General features: G+C 55.8%; 1 protein-coding gene across 1 annotated transcript; it reads right to left on the bottom strand.

Moving 5' to 3' along the window:
- Window positions 1-605: 605 nt before the first annotated feature.
- CHRNB4 (cholinergic receptor nicotinic beta 4 subunit) lies at window positions 606-17447 on the bottom strand. The gene is made up of 6 exons (XM_039469380.2): window positions 16922-17447; window positions 11380-11528; window positions 6790-6834; window positions 6578-6687; window positions 4492-5470; window positions 606-840 (listed from the first exon to the last, which is right to left on the bottom strand). The coding sequence occupies exons 1-6, from the start codon at window positions 16974-16976 to the stop codon at window positions 700-702; spliced, it is 1479 nt and encodes a 492-aa protein (XP_039325314.2). The 5' UTR covers window positions 16977-17447; the 3' UTR covers window positions 606-699.
- Between the last annotated feature and the right edge of the window lie 208 nt (window positions 17448-17655).

Raw genomic sequence — 17655 nt, 5'->3', positions numbered from 1 at the left:
GCGTAATGGCTCACGCTTGTAACCCCAGCACTTTGGGAGGCCGAGGAGGGCAGATCATTTGAGGTCAGGAGTTCAAGACCACCCTGGCCAACAAAAATACAAAAATTAGCTGGGCGTGGTGGCGGCTGCCTGTAATCCCAGCTACTCGGGAGGCTGAGGCAGGAGAACCACTTGAACCTGGGAGGCAGAGGTTGCAGTGAGCCGAGGTCGCACCACTGCGCTCCAGCCTGGGGGACAGAGTGAGACTCCGTTTCAAAAATAACAAGATATGGCAAATGTCAAGCCTCTGAGCTGGGAAGAATCTAGAAGTGTGTGAGGGACTAGACAAGGGGAAGTAGAGGGAGATGGGGATGGAGAGGCAGGCTGGCATCATGCCTGGCGCATAGTAGGTGCTGCTACAATGCGCATCTTCATCTCCGGTGCCTGGTGCAGGAAAGGACACGGCGGAATCGAAGTGTCTGCAGCTCCCTCTTGCTGGGGCTTCCTGGGGTCCCTCTGAGGATTCAGAGAGGACAGTCCAGGCCCCCATCCTTGCCTCCTCCATGGCTGTGGCTGGTTTGATGGGGTTGATGGCCAATGGTCACCTATTTATTTAGGGCCTCATCAGCCACAACCCAGAAGGAAGCAGCAAACTGTCCACCTGGCCACTCACATCCTCTTACCCCACAACGCAGGGGGCCCTCAGTCACGCTGGGCAGCCTAGGGCCCTTCAGAAGCTGTGTGGGTCTGGAAGAGGGGCGGTAGGAAGAGCCCCACAGTGCCCAGGACACACACAAACACGAACACCCACAGGAACAGCCGATCCACCACCATAGCCACGTACTTCCAGTCCTCAATGACCTGCAGGCAGACAGAGGGGCTGGTCACAGGTGCCAGGTACTGGGGTCCCTCCTTTCCCCGAGTCAGGCTCTTACGATCCGGACAGGGACTCTGCAAGTCACGCGTGGAACTGCACCCTAGGCGGGCCTCTCAGCTGGGCCACTCTCAGCCTCTGGCCGTCCCCCACCTCCACCCTGCCTGTCCCCCACAGCACTGCAGGGCCAGTGGGAACTTGGGCTGTACAGAAAAGTTGGGAATGTCAGGGCTTGTTAATGCCATATGCTGTGATTAGAAAACCCGAACTGGTTATAAATAGGAGATGGGGCCTAAGGATCTCCAAGCACCGTCTTCTCATTTTCACCCCAGACTCACTGCCTGAACCGGTTCTAGCTAAAGAAAGATTCCAGCCCCATCTAGTTCAGTGAGAACGGGGCGATGGGGCTTACAGGACACCTGGAAGTCCTGCTGTTCAATTTGCTCAAGTCTGTTCACGGCAGCATCCGTTTCCAGTAACTAAGACCCAGCCTCCTCCTGCTGCATCATCTGGGTCTCTCTCTCTCTGGTCTTCTTAGACCCTGCTGTGTGGGATGTAAGGTGGGCAGAGACCTGGCTGGCCTCCAGAGGGGCCACCACAGATGGGCCTGTCTCCTTCGCGCTGGGGGAGAGGGCCACTCACATCCTCTCATCCAGAGAGAGGCCCGTGTGCCCAGCATCCTGGCCTCCCTCCCGCACACTTGCTTTCACACCCCGGCCTGGCCGGCTCACACCACATCCGTTCCCCCGGCAGAGACGGACGGGATCAGAAGGCCTGGGAGATCAGCAGAGGCTCTGGAACTGGAAACGTGGGCAGCAGTGGGCATGCTGACGTCAGTGACCCAGTTTGTCAGGGCCTGTCAATGGTATGTCTATAGTGCGGATAATCCTGTGTCAAGCCAGCCCGACACCCGAAAGCAAGCAGGACTGGCAGCTATCCCTAAGACTCAGCAGGCACAGCACAGCTCTCTCCACAGAGCACTCCTTGGCTTCTTTTTTTTTTTTTTTACAGCTCTAATTTCAAGCGGCACACATGTACGTGTGTGTGTGTCTGCGTCTGTGTGCTTTTCCCTTTTAATATTTTTGTGCTATTTATAGTGACCAGTTAATCGCCAGGGTGGGTGAAAGTACTGAAGATGAGAAGCGGCAGGGGCTGCCCTGGAGGCAGGCATGCTCTGTTCTCCAACTATCCATGAGAAAGTCAATCAACCAATAAGCCCACCGTGCACTCAGTGCAGGGCAAGAAACTGGGAAGGGCAAGAGAGTTTAAGGATGTGCCTGACGAGGCAGATCTGGGTATGGAGGCTGGTACTGCCCTGGGCCAGCTCTGTGACACTGGCCAAGTCAGTGAACCTCTCTGAGCTTTGCTTTGAAAGCTTACCCTCTTGTAAAATGGGGGTTCTGGTAAAAGCCACTTCACAGGGCTCCAGGGAGGGTTGGCAGTCACCTGTGCCCACTCCTGGCACAGCACCTGATGTGTGGCTGGAGCTTAATCAACACTGGTGTTTGTAATGACAGTGGTCCCGCCTGGCTCCTTCTCTTAAAGGGCCCATAATTAGTTGAGCTAGAAAGAGCAGAAGGCAGGTGAGTGCCAAGGGGGTGGTGAGCTCTTTAGAAGAGAGTTCAGGTTGGTGCCAGCTCAGCCAGGGGTGCAGGAGACCAGCGCTTCTCAACCTAGAATGTGCACACGAAACACGTGGGGTTGGATAAAAAAGCAAGCTCCAATGTGCCTCCCCCAGAGATCCTGGCTCAGTCAGAGGGTGGTCCCACAGTGTCGCCCACGTGACTCTCACTTAGCCAGCCGGGCCCCAGGCTGCACGTTAATGTTTGGGAGCCAATAAATTAGTTGATGCTGAACTATGGAATGGTTTTAACCTAAGTAATAGCATGATCAAATTAATGTTTTAGAAAGTGAAATCTGAGAGTCCTACAGAGCTGAGCTTCTCAAACTGCGGTGGGTCTGGGAATCTCCTGGGGATCTGGTTAAAATGCAGATTTGGAGGCAGTGGGTCTGGGCTGGGCCTGAGACTCTGCGTTTCTGATAACTCGCAGGCGATGCCAGTGCTGCTGGTCCAAGAACCACACCAGAAGAAGATCCCATGTCCTATATTCCATTTGTTCGCCTTCTCTTCCTTCTTTGGCACAGTGCGATTCTGGAGCTGTTCCTGCTCTTCCCTCTGCGGGCTAACTAATGGAATGCCGGTGCTTCCCCTTGGGAATGCAGGGAGCGGAAAGCAATCTCAGAAAGATAAGAGCGAGGAGATGCCCACTTCCGCCCATGCCCCTGCAGGGGGGAAGACGCCGTGCTGTGTAGTCAAAACCTGCCCAAAGAAACACTCACAAGAGTGAGAAAGTTGTTCTCCCGCCTGGCATGGAAATGGGTGTGAACATTTCTGTCACCACTGCATTCTGTGTTGTTACTCTGAAATTGTCCTTGGAAGTGTTATTTATTCAAAGGAGTCATGTGCAATACCCAGACTCCAGCACTCATTGCTTTGTTCTGTGAAAGTAAATTAAATCTCTTTGTAAAATATCTGTAATTCCAGGTCGGGCGCGGTGGCTCTCACCTGTAATCCCAGCACTTTGGGAAGCTGAGGTGGATGGATCACCTGAGGTCAGGAGTTCAAGACTAGCCTGGCCAACACGGTGAAACCCTGTCTCTGCTGAAAACACAAAAATTAGCCAGGCATGGTGTCGGGCGCCAGTAATTCCAGCTACTCGGGAGGCAGAGGCAGGAGCATCGCTTGAACCCAGGAGGTGGAGGTTACAGTGAGTCGATGGTGCCACTGCACTCCAGCCTGGGCCACAAGAGAGAAACTCTGTCTCAAAAACATAAAAATAAAAATAAAATAAAATAAAATCTGTAATTCTGGTTAGCACAATTGATTAATTCATTACCCTGGAAATCATAATATCTTTACTGATGTTCCTATAGCCGTGAAAGCTGTAAGAGCTTGAATGGCTTCTCTGCAAGTCTGAAGAGGACGGGGCAAACGCATTGGTACCCCAGCCCACTTGTGTTCCCTAAAGTCTGCAGAGTCCCTTCCCAGCCTTCCGTTTCTGGCACCTGCATTTCCTCTCTCCTCTGCCCCAGGCCTTTCTCCAGCACCAAGGGCGCTTGCTCTGGAGGCTGGCATTACCTGGAAGTGCAGGGGAATTAGTGTCCTTACGGAATGGGGGCTGGTGGGTAAATGCCTCAGCCTCCCTCCAGGGGTGATTCTGAGGCTTGTTCCCAGGGGTCATCAGAGCGTCTGCAAGGGTACTGAGTCCTGGGTGCCCACAGCAGTATCCTGCTCATTCATCTCCTATTCTGGCTTTTCTGCTTTCCCTGCCTCACATTCCCTCCTTTCTCACGGTGCTTCCGGGGATCACATCTCAAATAAGCCACCTGCCTGCAAGTCCCCATCTGAGGGTTTGCTCCTGGGACACCTAAAACAAACCAAAAAATCACTGGCACTTCCTTCCTCTCCCTGGATGCATGAGGCTATAATACTCAATAAAAGCTAATTTCCATTTTGGATTCCTTATTCAGAGTTTGAGAGTCCTCGTCCCCTGTGAGTTACTGCAGGAAGTGGAAACTGGTGTTACTATCGGAGCCTTTCTGTTGGGCAGGTGGGCCGGGGCTGGTGAGCAACTTACACTCTGGTCTTCATCGTCATTCTGCATGTGCTGGGCGATGAAGCTGACGCCTTCTAGTGCCTCCTGCACATCCTGCTGGAACCTCCCAGAGGACCGCAGGCGGAAGTCCCTGGGGGTACCCACCGGGGTGGAGCCGGCGGGAGACTTGGGAGCTGCAGAGGCAGGGTTCACGAAGTACATGGAGTTCCCATAGAGGTTGGAGGGGCTGGCGGAGGTGGCGGCGGCCTCGGGCTTGGTCAGGCGTGACTTGCTGGGCGGGAGGGCTCTGCCTGGGCTGCTGTTGGGGCCAGGGCGCTTCATGAAGAGGAAGGTGGGCAGCTTGTGCAGGAAGCAGCGCTGGACCCAGGGTGCCATGGTGTGGGTGCTGGGCGAGCGGTGGTGCACGTTGAGCACACAGACGCTAGTGACGATGGAGAAGGTGACCAGCACCATGGTGAACATGAGGTACTTCCCGATGAGCGGCACGTCGAGGGAGGTGGGCGGCACGATCTTGGAGATGAGCAGCAGGAAGACGGTGAGCGCCAGCAGCACGGAGATGCACAGCGTCATCTTCTCGCCGCAGTCGGACGGCAGGTAGAAGACGAGGATGGCCAGCGAGGTGATGAGCACGCAGGGGATGATGAGGTTGATGGTGTAGAACAGCGGCTTGCGCTTGATGATGAAGTCATAAGTCACGTCCACGTAGCTGGGGTCCTGTGGGTTCACTGTCCTTCGCCCCGGGAGGGCCACTATGTCCCACTCGCCACTGGGAGTAAAGTCATCCATGCTGGCTGTGGGCGACGTGAGGACCATGTCTATCTCCGTGTGGTCGTAGGTCCAGGAGCGGAACTTGAGGGTGCAATTCTGCCGGTCGAAGGGGAAGTGCTTCACCTCAATCTTGCAGGCGCTCTTGTAGATGGCAGGGGGCAGCCACAGGACGCTGCCGTTGGACCGGACTATCACGTTGGTGTAGACAGACACCTCGTAGGTCCCGTCGGCGCTGGGCAGGGGCAGGGCGTGGACAGCATCGTGAAACCCACACACGAGGCCTGTCCTGGCCGCAGAACTCACTGAAGAGCCCTCTGGGAATTCCCACTGGTCACCCTTCCAATCCCCCGGGCCCTCATGGAAAGGGGCCTGCCTTTGTTGGCAACTATGTGGTGGAGACAGCCCTACCATCAGACACTCTCACGGCTTCCCATGGAATAGCTCATTTAAGCCTCTCAGTAGCCCAGTGAGGTAGGTTTTATTATTATCCCCACTCTACAGTTGGGAAAGCCAAGACCCAGAGAGGTTAAATGACTTCTTCAAGGTCAGAAAATGTGTAAGCAGGACAGTTGGGGTTTGAACTCAGGTCTGTCTGTCCCCAGACAGCACTTTTTCTTTTTTTGAGACAGAGTCTCGCTCTGCCGCCAGGCAGGAGTGCAGTGGCGCGATCTTGGCTCACTGCAACCTCCGCCTCCCAGGTTCAAGCAGTTCTCCTGCCTCAGCCTCTGAGTAGCTGGGACTACAGACATGCACCACTACATCTGGCTAATTTTTGTATTTTTAGTAGAGATGGGGTTTCACCATACCGGCCAGGCTGGTCTCAAACTCCTGACCTCGTGATCCACCCACCTCAGCCTCCCAAAGTACTGGGATTATAGGCATGAGCCACCGCACCCGGCCAGACCACACGCTCTTAGCCATTTCACGCTACTGCTGGTGTAATCGTAAGTCAGGGAGACTCTCTTTGGCTTCCTCCACCTGCCTAAAATATTTATGCATAGTCAGTGCTGCCGACACCCAACACTGGCAAAGCAACAGAGGCTCAAAAGGATAGTATGCAGCACACGAAGGGTGCCGGGCTCGAGGTCAGGTCACCGCTGTGGTCCCGCTGTGCTTCGGTGAATTACACAAGGCCCCTCCCCGCCAGCCTCGGACGCCCCCTCTGTAACTGAGGGCTCCGCCTCTGCTCACCTCTGTTTCTCTTTTAGCTTGATGGCCTGGAAGGCTGGGTAAAGCACAGATTGGGCCCGCAGTTGGACTCAGGCCTGGATGACTCCTAGGGCTGGGCCTGCTGCCCTGGCCTGGCTGTCACCAGGCCTCAGCCAACCCCGCCACTCACTTGTTATAAAGCACGATGTCGGGCAACCAGAGACGCTTTGCGGGGATCCTCAAGATGTTCACGCCCTCGTAGCGGGAGCTGTTCCAGGTCAGGCGGTAGTCGGTCCATTCCTGGACAGACAGGCAAGGCCCTGCCACTTGCAGATCCGCTGCCACCAAAGGGCAGCCCTAGAGAAGACATCTCTCGGGCCAGGGGCCCTGCAGGGCACTTACCTGTTTCAGCCAGACATTGGTGGTCATGATCTGCTCTCGCTCATTCTGGGGAAGGAAACAGGGCTGTCAGGTCACCAGGAAGGAGCCTTACAAACGGATTTCACTTGATTGTGCAAATGGCTGTGAGCTCCAGGCCCTTGTGACCAACAGTTGGCCAAACATCTCTTGGATGGCTCAGAGATATGTCACACCCAGCGTGTCTGAGACAAAGCTCATGATCTTCCCAAAACCTGGTCCTCCTCTGGCTTCGTTGTCTCAGTGAATGGCACCCCTAACCATCCGGTTCCACCAGCCAGAAACGTGGACGTTGTCTCTGACACTCTGCTCTCCGATCTATCGATAAGTCTTGTAAATTACATCTCCTAAAGCATCTCATATGTGTCTGCATCTCTCCGCCGCCACCATCCTCTGTCACCTGGACCACTGCCGTGGCCCCGTCCCTGGTCTTCCTGCTCTGTCCTGGCCTGCCTTTGGTCTCCTCTACATGAAGCCAGGGTGATCCCCTTAAATCTCAATGCCTTTGACCAGCTGCTCTGCTACCTCATCTCATCCAAAGGAAAAGCCAAAGTTCTCCTTAGAGTCTACAAGGCCCTAGTGACCTTCCTCCCCACCACCCCTCACCCCATCAGCTCCCTGACCTCTTATCTCAACGCTGCCATTTGCTCATCCCACTTCCACCACGCTGCCTCTCGGCTCCGGCACACACTGTTCCCTTTCCTGGAAAACCACCAGGATCTTCCACACATTCTTCTGCTATCAGAAATGTCATCCTATCATCACAGAAATCTCTGACCTGCATAAAATAGCCCCTCTGTCCCTGCCCTGCCTTATTTTTCTTTATTGTAATTTTTTGTTTGTTTATTTTCTTGAGACAGGGTCTCACTCTGCCGCCCAGGCTGGAGGGCAGTGACGTGATCTTTGCTCACTGAAACCTCTACCTTCCAGTGGTCCTCCCACCTCAGCCTCCTGAGAAGCTGGGACCACAGGCACAGGCCACCATACCTGGTTTAATTTTTAAAATTTTTTTGTAGAGAAGGGGTTTCATCACGATGCCCAGGCTGGTCTCAAACTCCTGAGCTGAACTGATCCACTCACCTCAGCCTCCCAAAGTGTTGGCATTTACAGGTGCGAGCCACCTCACCCAGTCTCATTTTGTTTCATAGCATCTATCACCTCTAAACACCATCTATCCATCTGTGTATTATCCGCCAGCTCCCACTAGAATCTAATGGCTATGAGGAAATGAGGCAGCTAGAAGAGTATGTGACATGTTGGATACTCCATAAATATTTTCTGTATAAACACATGAATCCTACCATCATTCCAGGCCACATCATCCACGCATCACCTAGACCCTGTAACACTCTCCTAACTGGTCCATGTTCATTCTGTACACCACCACCATCACCGTACACCCGCATCTATTGTTCCTATGCAGCCAGAATAAACCTTCCAAAATCCCTGTCATTTTTATCCCTGTTTAGATCACTTCCTTGGCTTCCTTCACTTACAGAATAAGGATCTCACTCCTTCACAGGGTCTGCAGGGCCTTGCCAGGTTTCCCAGCCTCACTTCACCTCCCCGTGCCCCTTTGTTCTGTCCTGCAGCCCCCTGGCCTTTTAGTGTTTTGGATGTGTCTTGTGGTCTCAGTCTGTACTATTTTTGCTGCCTCCTCTTCATCAAGATAACTTCCAGCATACTGATCTCAGTTTAGGAGTCAACTAGGTAAGAGTATCAGTAAGATAAGGTTCAGCTGCCAGTAACAGTGATCCAGCGTAACACGGACTTAAATAAAGTAGAGAGTCATGTCCCTCTCATGTTAACACTTTAGACATACATGGTAGTTCTGCTCTACAAAGTTCTGGTAGGAACCCAGATCCTTTCCAACTTTCTTCTCCTCCATACCTGGAGTGCGGCCCTCAAAAGAACGGACCAAAATAACTATTGGAGCTATAACCATAAATTCCACATTCCAGGCTGTTGGTGGGGAGAGAGAAGGGAGAAGAAGGATGCATGCCAATTGTCTCATTTTGATTAGAGTATTTAGGCCATTTACACTTTATGTAGTGATGATATTTTATTTATTTATTTATTTGTTTTTAAGATGGAGTCTCACTCTGTCGCCCAGGCTGGGGTGCAATGGTGCAATCTTGACTCACTGCAACCTCCGCCTCCTGGGTTCAAGCGATTCTCCTGCCTCAGCCTCCTGGGTAGCTGGGATTACAGGCACGTGCCACCATGCCCAGCTAATTTTTTTTTTTTACTAGAGACAGGGTTTCACTTTGTTTTTCAGGCTGGTCTCGATCTCCTGACCTCATGATCCGCCCACCTCAGCCTCCCAAAGTGCCGGGATTACAGCGTGAGCCACTGCACCCGGCTATATTTGCATCTAAACCTACACCCTGAGCTTCCACAGCTTCACATTTCCCTCCCTGCATTCCCCCAGTCTCTTTCCCAGCGGTGTTTGGGACTTTGTATCCTCTCCCTCACAGGTCTGGGAGTAAAGGTGAGGTTCAGGGACTTGAGCTTGTGTTCTCTGGTGTCTTCCAGGTGACTGGTCAGGTGTAGGGGAGATGGCTTGGATAGAGGGAGACTCACAGGAGGGTCAAGGACATCGTAACAGGCAAGCCCCTGAGCAGGAAGAGAGGAGAGTGAGCAGAGGAGACAGCGCTGGGGCAGGGGGCAGGTGGGAGGGTCAGGGAATAACGGGGGCTAGAGAGGTGGGGGCGGGGATGCTGGCAAGGGAGTGCCTGGCTTGCCAGACTCAGGAGTCGATCACAAGAGGGGTGCTCTGACAAGCCTGCTTGCCTTGCCCAGCACTAAATCCCTACCTGCTCCCTAAAAAGTCCCATCTTTAAACTGCTCGTATCTGTAACCCTCCCTCCTTAAAGAAAGAAAGAGAAAGAAAGAAAGAAATCCTGAAAAATAGGAGGACAATACCCTCTCCTGTCCTGGCAGCCTACAACCTAGTATTTGCTGTATACACAAGCCTTCAGAAATATGGCTCGCACGGGTGAGGGCTGGCGGCTGCATCCCCTCCCGCTTCTGGTAGCCTCTATCACCCTATGGGGCCTGCAGAGAAGATCTGACCAGCCAGCCTGATCTTGGAAGTGCGGCAGAGCCTCCTGCTCCTTCACCCTCACTAGGGGCAGCAGCTGGGCTCGCCCCGTTAAGCAAGAAGCCCTGGGCGGGACAATAACACTGACACCAGCCTGGGCAAGTCTGGCTGAAAGCCCTCTCTCCTTCCTTCCGGTTTGACTGGGGAGGGGGAGGGGCAGAGAGCACATGGCTCTCCGGCCCTCCCCATCCTGGGTCTGTGCATCCTCCCAGGAGATGGGGCCAGTCATTAATTTGGCCAAAGTCTTCTTGAGGACTGTAGGTTCGACAGGCTGGGTCGAACCTACCTGTGTGTGGGGGCCAGCCATGCTACAGAGATTCTGGCATTTCAGAAGGCAGCCACCTGGCCAGAGGAGGGTCTGCCCCTTGGTGATATCCTTCCCCTGGCTGGACGAGGCGCCGTGCACTCTCCTCTTGTGACTGTCCCCCCAGAGCTGCGTCCAGGAATGGGGTTCTAACCCAGTGGGTCGGGATGTGGGAAGGTTTACAATGGACCACGGTTCTCTCTGGCATCTCCCACTCAGAGGTAGCAGAGAGAAGAGAGATTCCCAGGCACTTCCTCCCTCAGCACCCCCACCCTCTGCCCCACACCCACAAGTGAAGAACATGACAATGGTCCCTGTGAATGCCACCATCCATGCCTCCTTTCCATGCCTGCAACAGCCACGCCCACCGTCCAGGCCCCCACCTGCCTGGCTCAATCGGGGCTGCACTGCCTTTGGTCCTGCCCCCACAGCTGGGCCTCTGTACCCATCAGTTTCCTGAGTCTGGTTCTTATTTCCCCCAACAAGAAGGGAGCAAGGTCACCTGTTTTTTTTTTTTTGTTTTTTTTTTTGAGACGGAGTTTCGCTCTTGTTACCCAGGCTGGAGTGCAATGGTGCGATCTCGGCTCACTGCAACCTCCACCTCCTGGGTTCAGGCAATTCTCCTGCCTCAGCCTCCTGAGGAGCTGGGATTACAGGCACGTGCCACCATGCCCAGCTAATTTTTTGTATTTTTAGTAGAGACGGGGTTTCACCATGTTGACCAGGATGGTCTCGATCTCTTGACCTCGTGATCCACCCGCCTTGGCCTCCCAAAGTGCTGGGATTACAGGCTTGAGCCACCGCGCCCGGCCTAAGGTCACCTGTTAAGCAAGCTGCGGGAGAGAACAGGGTGGGGCTGTGAGGGCACTGAGGAGAGGCTTATGGTTATGCTGGAGACCCAGCTGAGCAGGGTCTATGGCAGGCCCACTGGCTGCCTACCCAGAGGCCTCCCGCTCCCACCCTCGTTTCTTCGTTATAACAAAACCACGACTTCATTAAATATTGGACACCTATGAACTTCGTGGACCCTTCTGCAGCCTCCCTGACATGGATCACTAAGTCTAAGTCAACTCCAGTCATTTCATTTCTCTGGCCAGTGATTGCTTAGGGCTTGGGCATGAGCAGCCTGTCCGCCTGAGCCTGAGCCACGGCTCCCCTCTGCACGTACCACGCTGATGAGCTGGGCCAGGGAGAGCTGCAGCTTGATGGAGATGAGCTGTGAGGAGCTGGAGGCTGGGCGGATCAGGTAGTTGTAACGGGTTTTGTTCAGAAGGTCGTCGATCAGCTTCTCCTCGGCATTGGCCACGCGGCAGTCCCCTGGGAAAACACACACAGTCAGACCGGCCGGGCCCTGGTGCAGCCTGACCCCACTGCAGCCTGTGGCAGCGAAGGGGACAGCTGAGAGGGAGCACAGGTGCCCTTAGGGCCGGCTGAAGCAGTGAAGGTGCTGGCAGGCCTGCCTGTCCTTGGGGACAGAGCTCGGCTGCCTCCTCCCCATGCCAGACCTCTTCCTCCTCCTCTTCCCTCCAGCAATGAACGGCATCCCGCACTCTACACGTCTGGTACAAAAACCAGGTGTCTTTTCTTGACCTCTCCCTTGGTTCATCCAAGCGGCCACCTAGTCCTGTCTTTTTTTTTTTTTTTTTTTTTTGACAGAGTCTCACTCTGTGGCCCAGGCTGGAATGCAGTGGCGTGACCTCGGCTCACTGCAACCTCCGCCACCCGGGTTCAAGCTGTTCTCCTGCCTCAGCCTCCAGAGTAGCTGGGATTACAGGCCTGCGCCACCACACCCAGCTAATTTTTGTATTTTTCATAGAGACGGGGGTTTCGCCGTATTGGCCAGGCTGATCTCGAACTCCTGACCTCGAGTGATCCACCTGCTTCGGCCTCTCAAAGTGCCAGGATTCCAGGCGTGAGCCGCCGGGCCCGGCCTGGGTCCTGCCTCACTTTCCAAGCCATGTCCCCTCCTCCTCACCCCCGCCCTCCTTCTGGCCTCTCCAAGCCCCTACTCTGCCCCTGCCATTTATGTACCATACAGTGCCAGAGTGGTCTTTCTACAGCAAACTGGCCTAGGGCCCTTCCCTACCCACAATTCTCTGAGCTGTCGGTGGAGTTAAAAATCAAGTGTTTTGGCTTGGCATTCAAGGCCCTTTCCCTGCAGGCCCTGGCTTGCCTTTCTCAACCTGATTTTCTGCCAGCTCTCTATCTCTACCCCAGATACGCAGACACTCAGACACTCCTCTTCTGGCCATAGCCTACTGTTTGCCTTTCCCCCGTGACCTTTGCTGTCTAGCTTCCTTTTTTTTTTTTTTTTTTTAAGAGACCGGGGTGGGGGGTCTGGCTAAGTTGTCCAGGCTGGTTTCAAGCGATTTCTCCTGGACTCAAAGCGTCCTCCCACTTCAGCCTCCTTAGTGGCTGGGACTACAGGTGTAGTCCCACCACACCCAGCTTGTCTGACTTCTTTGAGCACACTCTTTCTTTTGCCAGGATTGCCCCCAGCCCACCAGTTATAAATTATCTGAGGGTCTGTCTTATGCCAGGGACTTTGCTACATGTTGAGGATAACAGCAAGCAAAACCAGAAACGGTTCCTGCCGGGGAGCAGCCCTGCTACTCCAATATGGGTTTGGGTGCAGAACTGGGTATGAGGCGGTGCTTTTCCTACAAAGAAACAGAGCTGAGATGGGGGGGATTTTCGGGGTTCAGACTTAGACCTAAGAGTTCAAGGTCCCTCTGAGACACCAAATGAAGGGTCTAGCTGGGAGCTGGCTCCTGGTCTGGAGCTTCGAGGAGAGGTCTCAGCTCAGAGCCACATTCACGACCCAACCTAAATGCAGCCTCCTGCAGGGAGCCCCCCTGAGCTTCCACAGCCTCAGAGCCGCCCCTTTACATAGCCCTCATCTTTTGCCAAGTGGCATTTGGGTCTTTATGTCATGTGCCTAACGTGTCTGGGAGTGAAGGCCAGGTTCAGGGACTTGAGCTTGTGTGCTCTGGTGTCTTCAGGGAGAATGTGTAAAGCAGAGAGGAGGCAGCTTGGAGAAAGGGAGTCTCAGAGGAGAATCAAGGACATCTGAGCAGACAAGCCTGGGAGCAGGAAACAGTGCTGGGGCCGGGGAGCAGGTGGGAAGATCAGGGAACACGGGGGCTGGAGAGGTGGGGGTGGGGGTGCCTGGCTCGCCTGGCTCAGGCGTTGATGACATCCTTTTGCAAGGGCCAGTTCACCTCGTTGTACCAAACCCCTCCCTCTGTGAGTAGGGCCAGAGGGCCCAGAACACAGATCAACCCAATGGGCAGGCCTGAAGTGGACTTGGGTGGGTGCTGGGCTGGACTCCTGGCCGTGGGGAGCGGCCGCCACCCTGCCTACTCCATCCACTTTCCAACTCGCTGCCTATTTGGAGCAGATGCAATATTTAGTGCCTTGTGAAAGATGCTCCTTGTGCACCTGCTGCCTGCTGCCCCTCCCCACAACTGCCCTGGGCTCTCCGGGGTGTCGGGGGGAGGTCCTACGGATGCTTGGCCTAGATTCTGAGCCCTGCCTCTCATACCCAGGACCCCATTCCCAGAGGCCAGCTGCTTGAGTACCAGGGAAGCCAGTCCGTAGCCCCAGGCTAGAGCCGGCTCCCTCCCACAGCCCTTCTTTAGAGTGTCTGTGTGGACTGACTGATTTCACAGAGAGGGGTGTGTCTTGCCCAAGCCCGTTCTGCATGTCTGAGGCAGCTCTGGGGCCAGATCTGCAGCTCCCAGCCCCAGCTCTGCAATACTCGGGAAGGCTGGATCCCACATCTCTGAAGTCCCACCAGGCTGGCCCGACCGGGTTCCCGATTCCAGGGCTGTTGTGCAGGCTGTGGGGCTCCCGCTCCAGCTCCGAGCCCATCCGATGTGCTCAGGGGGCTCACCTTTGGGCCTGTCCTGCCTCTCAGGCATTCAGCTGATCCAGAGGGACTCCCCCATCTTGACCACCGGCCGTGGGCTTGAGTTAGAGGTGCCCAGAACCTTAGACCATCTGGCCGAACCCTCCGTTTCTCAGCTGGGGAAGCTGAGACCAGAGAGGGGAAGAAACTTTCTCAAGTGCCCCCAGCAAGTCAGAGGCAGACCAGGCCTAGCAGCCTCTTCCTGACAGAGGTCTTCCCTGAGCCCTGAGTCTTCTTCAGTGCCTCACTAACTTCCCTGTAAGGCGACTGCCCTGCAGAGGCTGGAAACGCTGCTGTCCCGGGCAGTGTGTGCCCGTCACTGCGCCAGTGTTTGTACTTGTGAGTGTATGCGGGTGGGGTTGAGGGGTTCGAATAAGCAGCAGGGATACTGGGGGTTGGAATGCATTCCCATTACCCCCCAAAATGGGGGGCAGGAGAGCCCAGCCCAGCCCAGCACATGCCTCGACTTCCCCGTCTACTGAATGCCTGTGAGACCAGCTGGGCTCAGAAGACAAGGAACAGGCCTTTCACCCTCAGAGGGCAGGGGTGGCCCTGGATCCCCGGACGCTTCTGCGGCGCAGTTGGGGGCTCCCATCGCAGCCCTGGGGCTGACAGTTAAACAGAGAAGCCGCCACTAGGGGCCAGTCATGATCCAATGGTTCCGATGTGGAGGGGGCCCCACCAGCCTCTGCCCAGGGTTCTGTCTTCCAGGCCTTTATGAGAAAAACTGTTCCCCACGAAAAAGGGGCTAACAAGAGAGGAAGCCACAGCTGGAATTCTAAACTGTGTGAGTGTGTATCCAGTTTGAAAAGCATATCCAATCTAAATATTTATTTTGAAAAGATGGAAAGATACGCCCTTTGTTTTTGGATATAAACTACAGAAAGCAACAGTTTGACTCTTATGGGAAAGATTAGATTCTGCATCTGGAAAGGCAGAGTGATCTTTCAACTTGGGTGTATGTGGTTAACTGAGGAAGGAAACATGATATTTATTAAAAGGCAGCTATGAAATGTTTTTTAAGCAGAGAAGTTACCTTTTATAAAGAGCACACCACATACTATTAGTGCTTCTTCCATCATGTGTATTAATCACCTGGATGCTTGTATAAATGTAAATTCCTCGGCTTTATTCCCAGAGATTCTGATCCTGTGAGCCTAGGGTGGGACCCAGAAATCTGTATGGGGTGATGCAGGCTGCCCCAGGACCGCACCTAAGAAACACTGCAACTGCCCCACACACATCCACATCTCCAAATATGTAGTAGGCAGGCCATATTATCTCCACAGAACAGATGGGGAAACTGAGGCCCAGGATGGTGAAAGAAATGGCACAGGGTCACCCAGTAAGTAGTGGCAGAGCCATAATACACACACTGCCTGCAGCCACAGTACAAACACTGCATGCAACCACAACACACTCACTGCCTGGAGCCACAACACACACACGGCCTGCAGCCACAGCACACACACCGCCTTTGGCCACAGCACACACACCGCCTTTGGCCACAACACACACACCGGTGGCCTTTGGCCACAACACACACGCTGCCTGGAGCCACAGTACAAACACTGAATGCAGCCACAACGCACACACTGCCTGGAGCCACAGCACACACATGGCCTGTGGCCACAACACACACACACCACCTGGAGCCACAACACACACACCGCCTGCAGCCACAGTTCACACACAGCCTGCGGCCACAACACACACACGGCCTGGAGCCACCATCTTAGATGAGAGCCCACCTCCCTAGAGTAGTTTGTATTTTGTAGTCTCTGTACCTTCTGTAGTTTGTATTCCAAAATGATGGGTATATCTTTCCGTTGTTTCAGTATAAATGTTTAGATTGGATATGCCTTCCAAACTGCACACACGCTCACACGGTTTAGAATTCCAGCTATGGCCTCCTCGCAGATTATCAGCCCCTTGTATGTTCCCTGACTCCTACCTCCTGCCTCCCCTGTGGTGGGTCTCTATGCAAGGAAGAGGTAGCCCTGGTCTTCTAGGCTGACTGGGGCTTGGAGGAAAAGCCGGGGTGAGTGTAGGAGCTAGAAGGGCCCTTGGAATTCAGGTGGGGAAACTGAGGCCCAGGGAAGGCAGTCTACCAGGAGAAGGACTGTGTCACCTTCCTGAGTGTTAGGTCCAATTTCAGCAGTCTGGGCCTCAGTCCAGCTGGCTGCCCAGGCCCGGCACATCTCGGATGGGTGACCAGAGGCTGTGGTGCCATAAAACGTGTTTCCTGGGAGATGCGCCCCAAAGCACAAAGCATTCCAGGGCTGGTGATTTAAGCCTTCCCTATCGGCCCGGTTTCCCCGTCTGCACCACAGCTGTGTTGGAGGAGACTTCTCTCTCAGGCTGAGGAGCAGATGAGTGCCCACCCTGTCCCGGTGGCCGGCCCCTCTGCGCCCAGCCCACGCTTCAAGAAAGTCACCTCGTAGGCAAAAAAGGAGCCTCGGCCCTGTTGGGAGCGGGAGCTGGCGCACTACCAGCCTCCCAGACCGCGGGCGATGGCCCGGGCTTCCTGCCTCCCCGCCCAGCCCGCAGACACTCGCCCCGCAGGGTGGCCCCGGCGCTCGCAGCGGCTCCGGGAAGAGTCGGCCCCCACTCCAAGCCCGGCGGACCCCCGCCGCCTCGGCGAGTGGGCTCAGCCCTGCCCACGCCCCCACCCGGCCGGGACAGCCTAGCCTCGGGCCGCTCCCCCGGGCGCCGGGCACCCTCCCTTCCACCTGTGGCCAGTCCAGCCCCATTCAGCCCAACCCGGGCGCCCCTCCCTCCCTTCCCGAAAAGAACTCACCGCGCCCGCGAAGGGCGACCAGGAGGAAAAGGACCAGGGAAGGCGCGCGCCTCATGGCCGGCGGGGCGGGTGGCAGCCGCCGCGAGCTCCGCCGACGGGTCGCAGGGCACCCGGGAGCAGCGCGCGCGGTCGGGTGGCCTCCGGGTCCCCGCGGTTGGCTGCGCGGCGGCGCTCGCTAGGACCCCGCGGAGAGCCCCGCCGAGCCCCGCCCACCGGGGGCAGAACCCGGGCCGCCGCCGCGCTCCGACCCCGCGGGTGGTCCGGACCCCGCCGGCCGCCTGGGTCCCGATCTCCTCGGGCCTCCCGACCTTCCCCAAGGCAGGCGGGCGGGCGGGACAGCGCCCCTGGCACAGCCGGGAGGCTCCAGGGCGGCGGGCGCCAGCGCCGGATGCCGCTCCCGCGGGGGGAGAGCACGTGCTCGGGCGGGGAGGTTTGGCACGTGCGGGGCGGGGAGGTCCTCCCTCACGTCCGCGAGGCGTGGAGGCCAGTGACTCGTCCCAAGTTCTCGCTCACGGGGTTTGCTGACGGAAAGGGCACTGCCGGGTGCGCCGGGAGGGAGCGCTGCTCTCTGCAGACCTAGCGGGGACGGCACCCAGGAAAACTGAGTGGCATCTGGGAGGGCGAATAGCTCCGGGCCCTCACCCAGCTTGGCGGCTGCGGAGGGAGCAGAGTTCAAGGGCGGGGACGGGCGGGAGTGGGCCGGCCGCGGCCTCCCCGCTGGGCCTTCCAACCCG

Source organism: Saimiri boliviensis, chromosome 2, assembly GCF_048565385.1.
Source record: "Saimiri boliviensis isolate mSaiBol1 chromosome 2, mSaiBol1.pri, whole genome shotgun sequence".
Lineage (NCBI taxonomy): Eukaryota > Metazoa > Chordata > Mammalia > Primates > Cebidae > Saimiri > Saimiri boliviensis.
This window is presented reverse-complemented; position numbering and strand designations above follow the sequence as displayed.

What these genes read in the sequence shown, in the direction of transcription:
- CHRNB4 (XM_039469380.2), bottom strand. Translation starts at nt 16,976, where the DNA reads ATGAGGCGCGCGCCTTCCCTGGTCCTTTTCCTCCTGGTCGCCCTTCGC. An exon ending in GGTCGCCCTTCGCGGGCGCG is followed by an intron (nt 11,529 to 16,921) that starts GTGAGTTCTTTT and finishes GTGTTTTCCCAG; the next exon opens with GGGACTGCCGCGTGGCCAAT. An exon ending in GACATCGTGCTTTATAACAA is followed by an intron (nt 5,471 to 6,577) that starts GTGAGTGGCGGG and finishes GCCCCTGCCCAG; the next exon opens with CGCCGACGGGACCTACGAGG.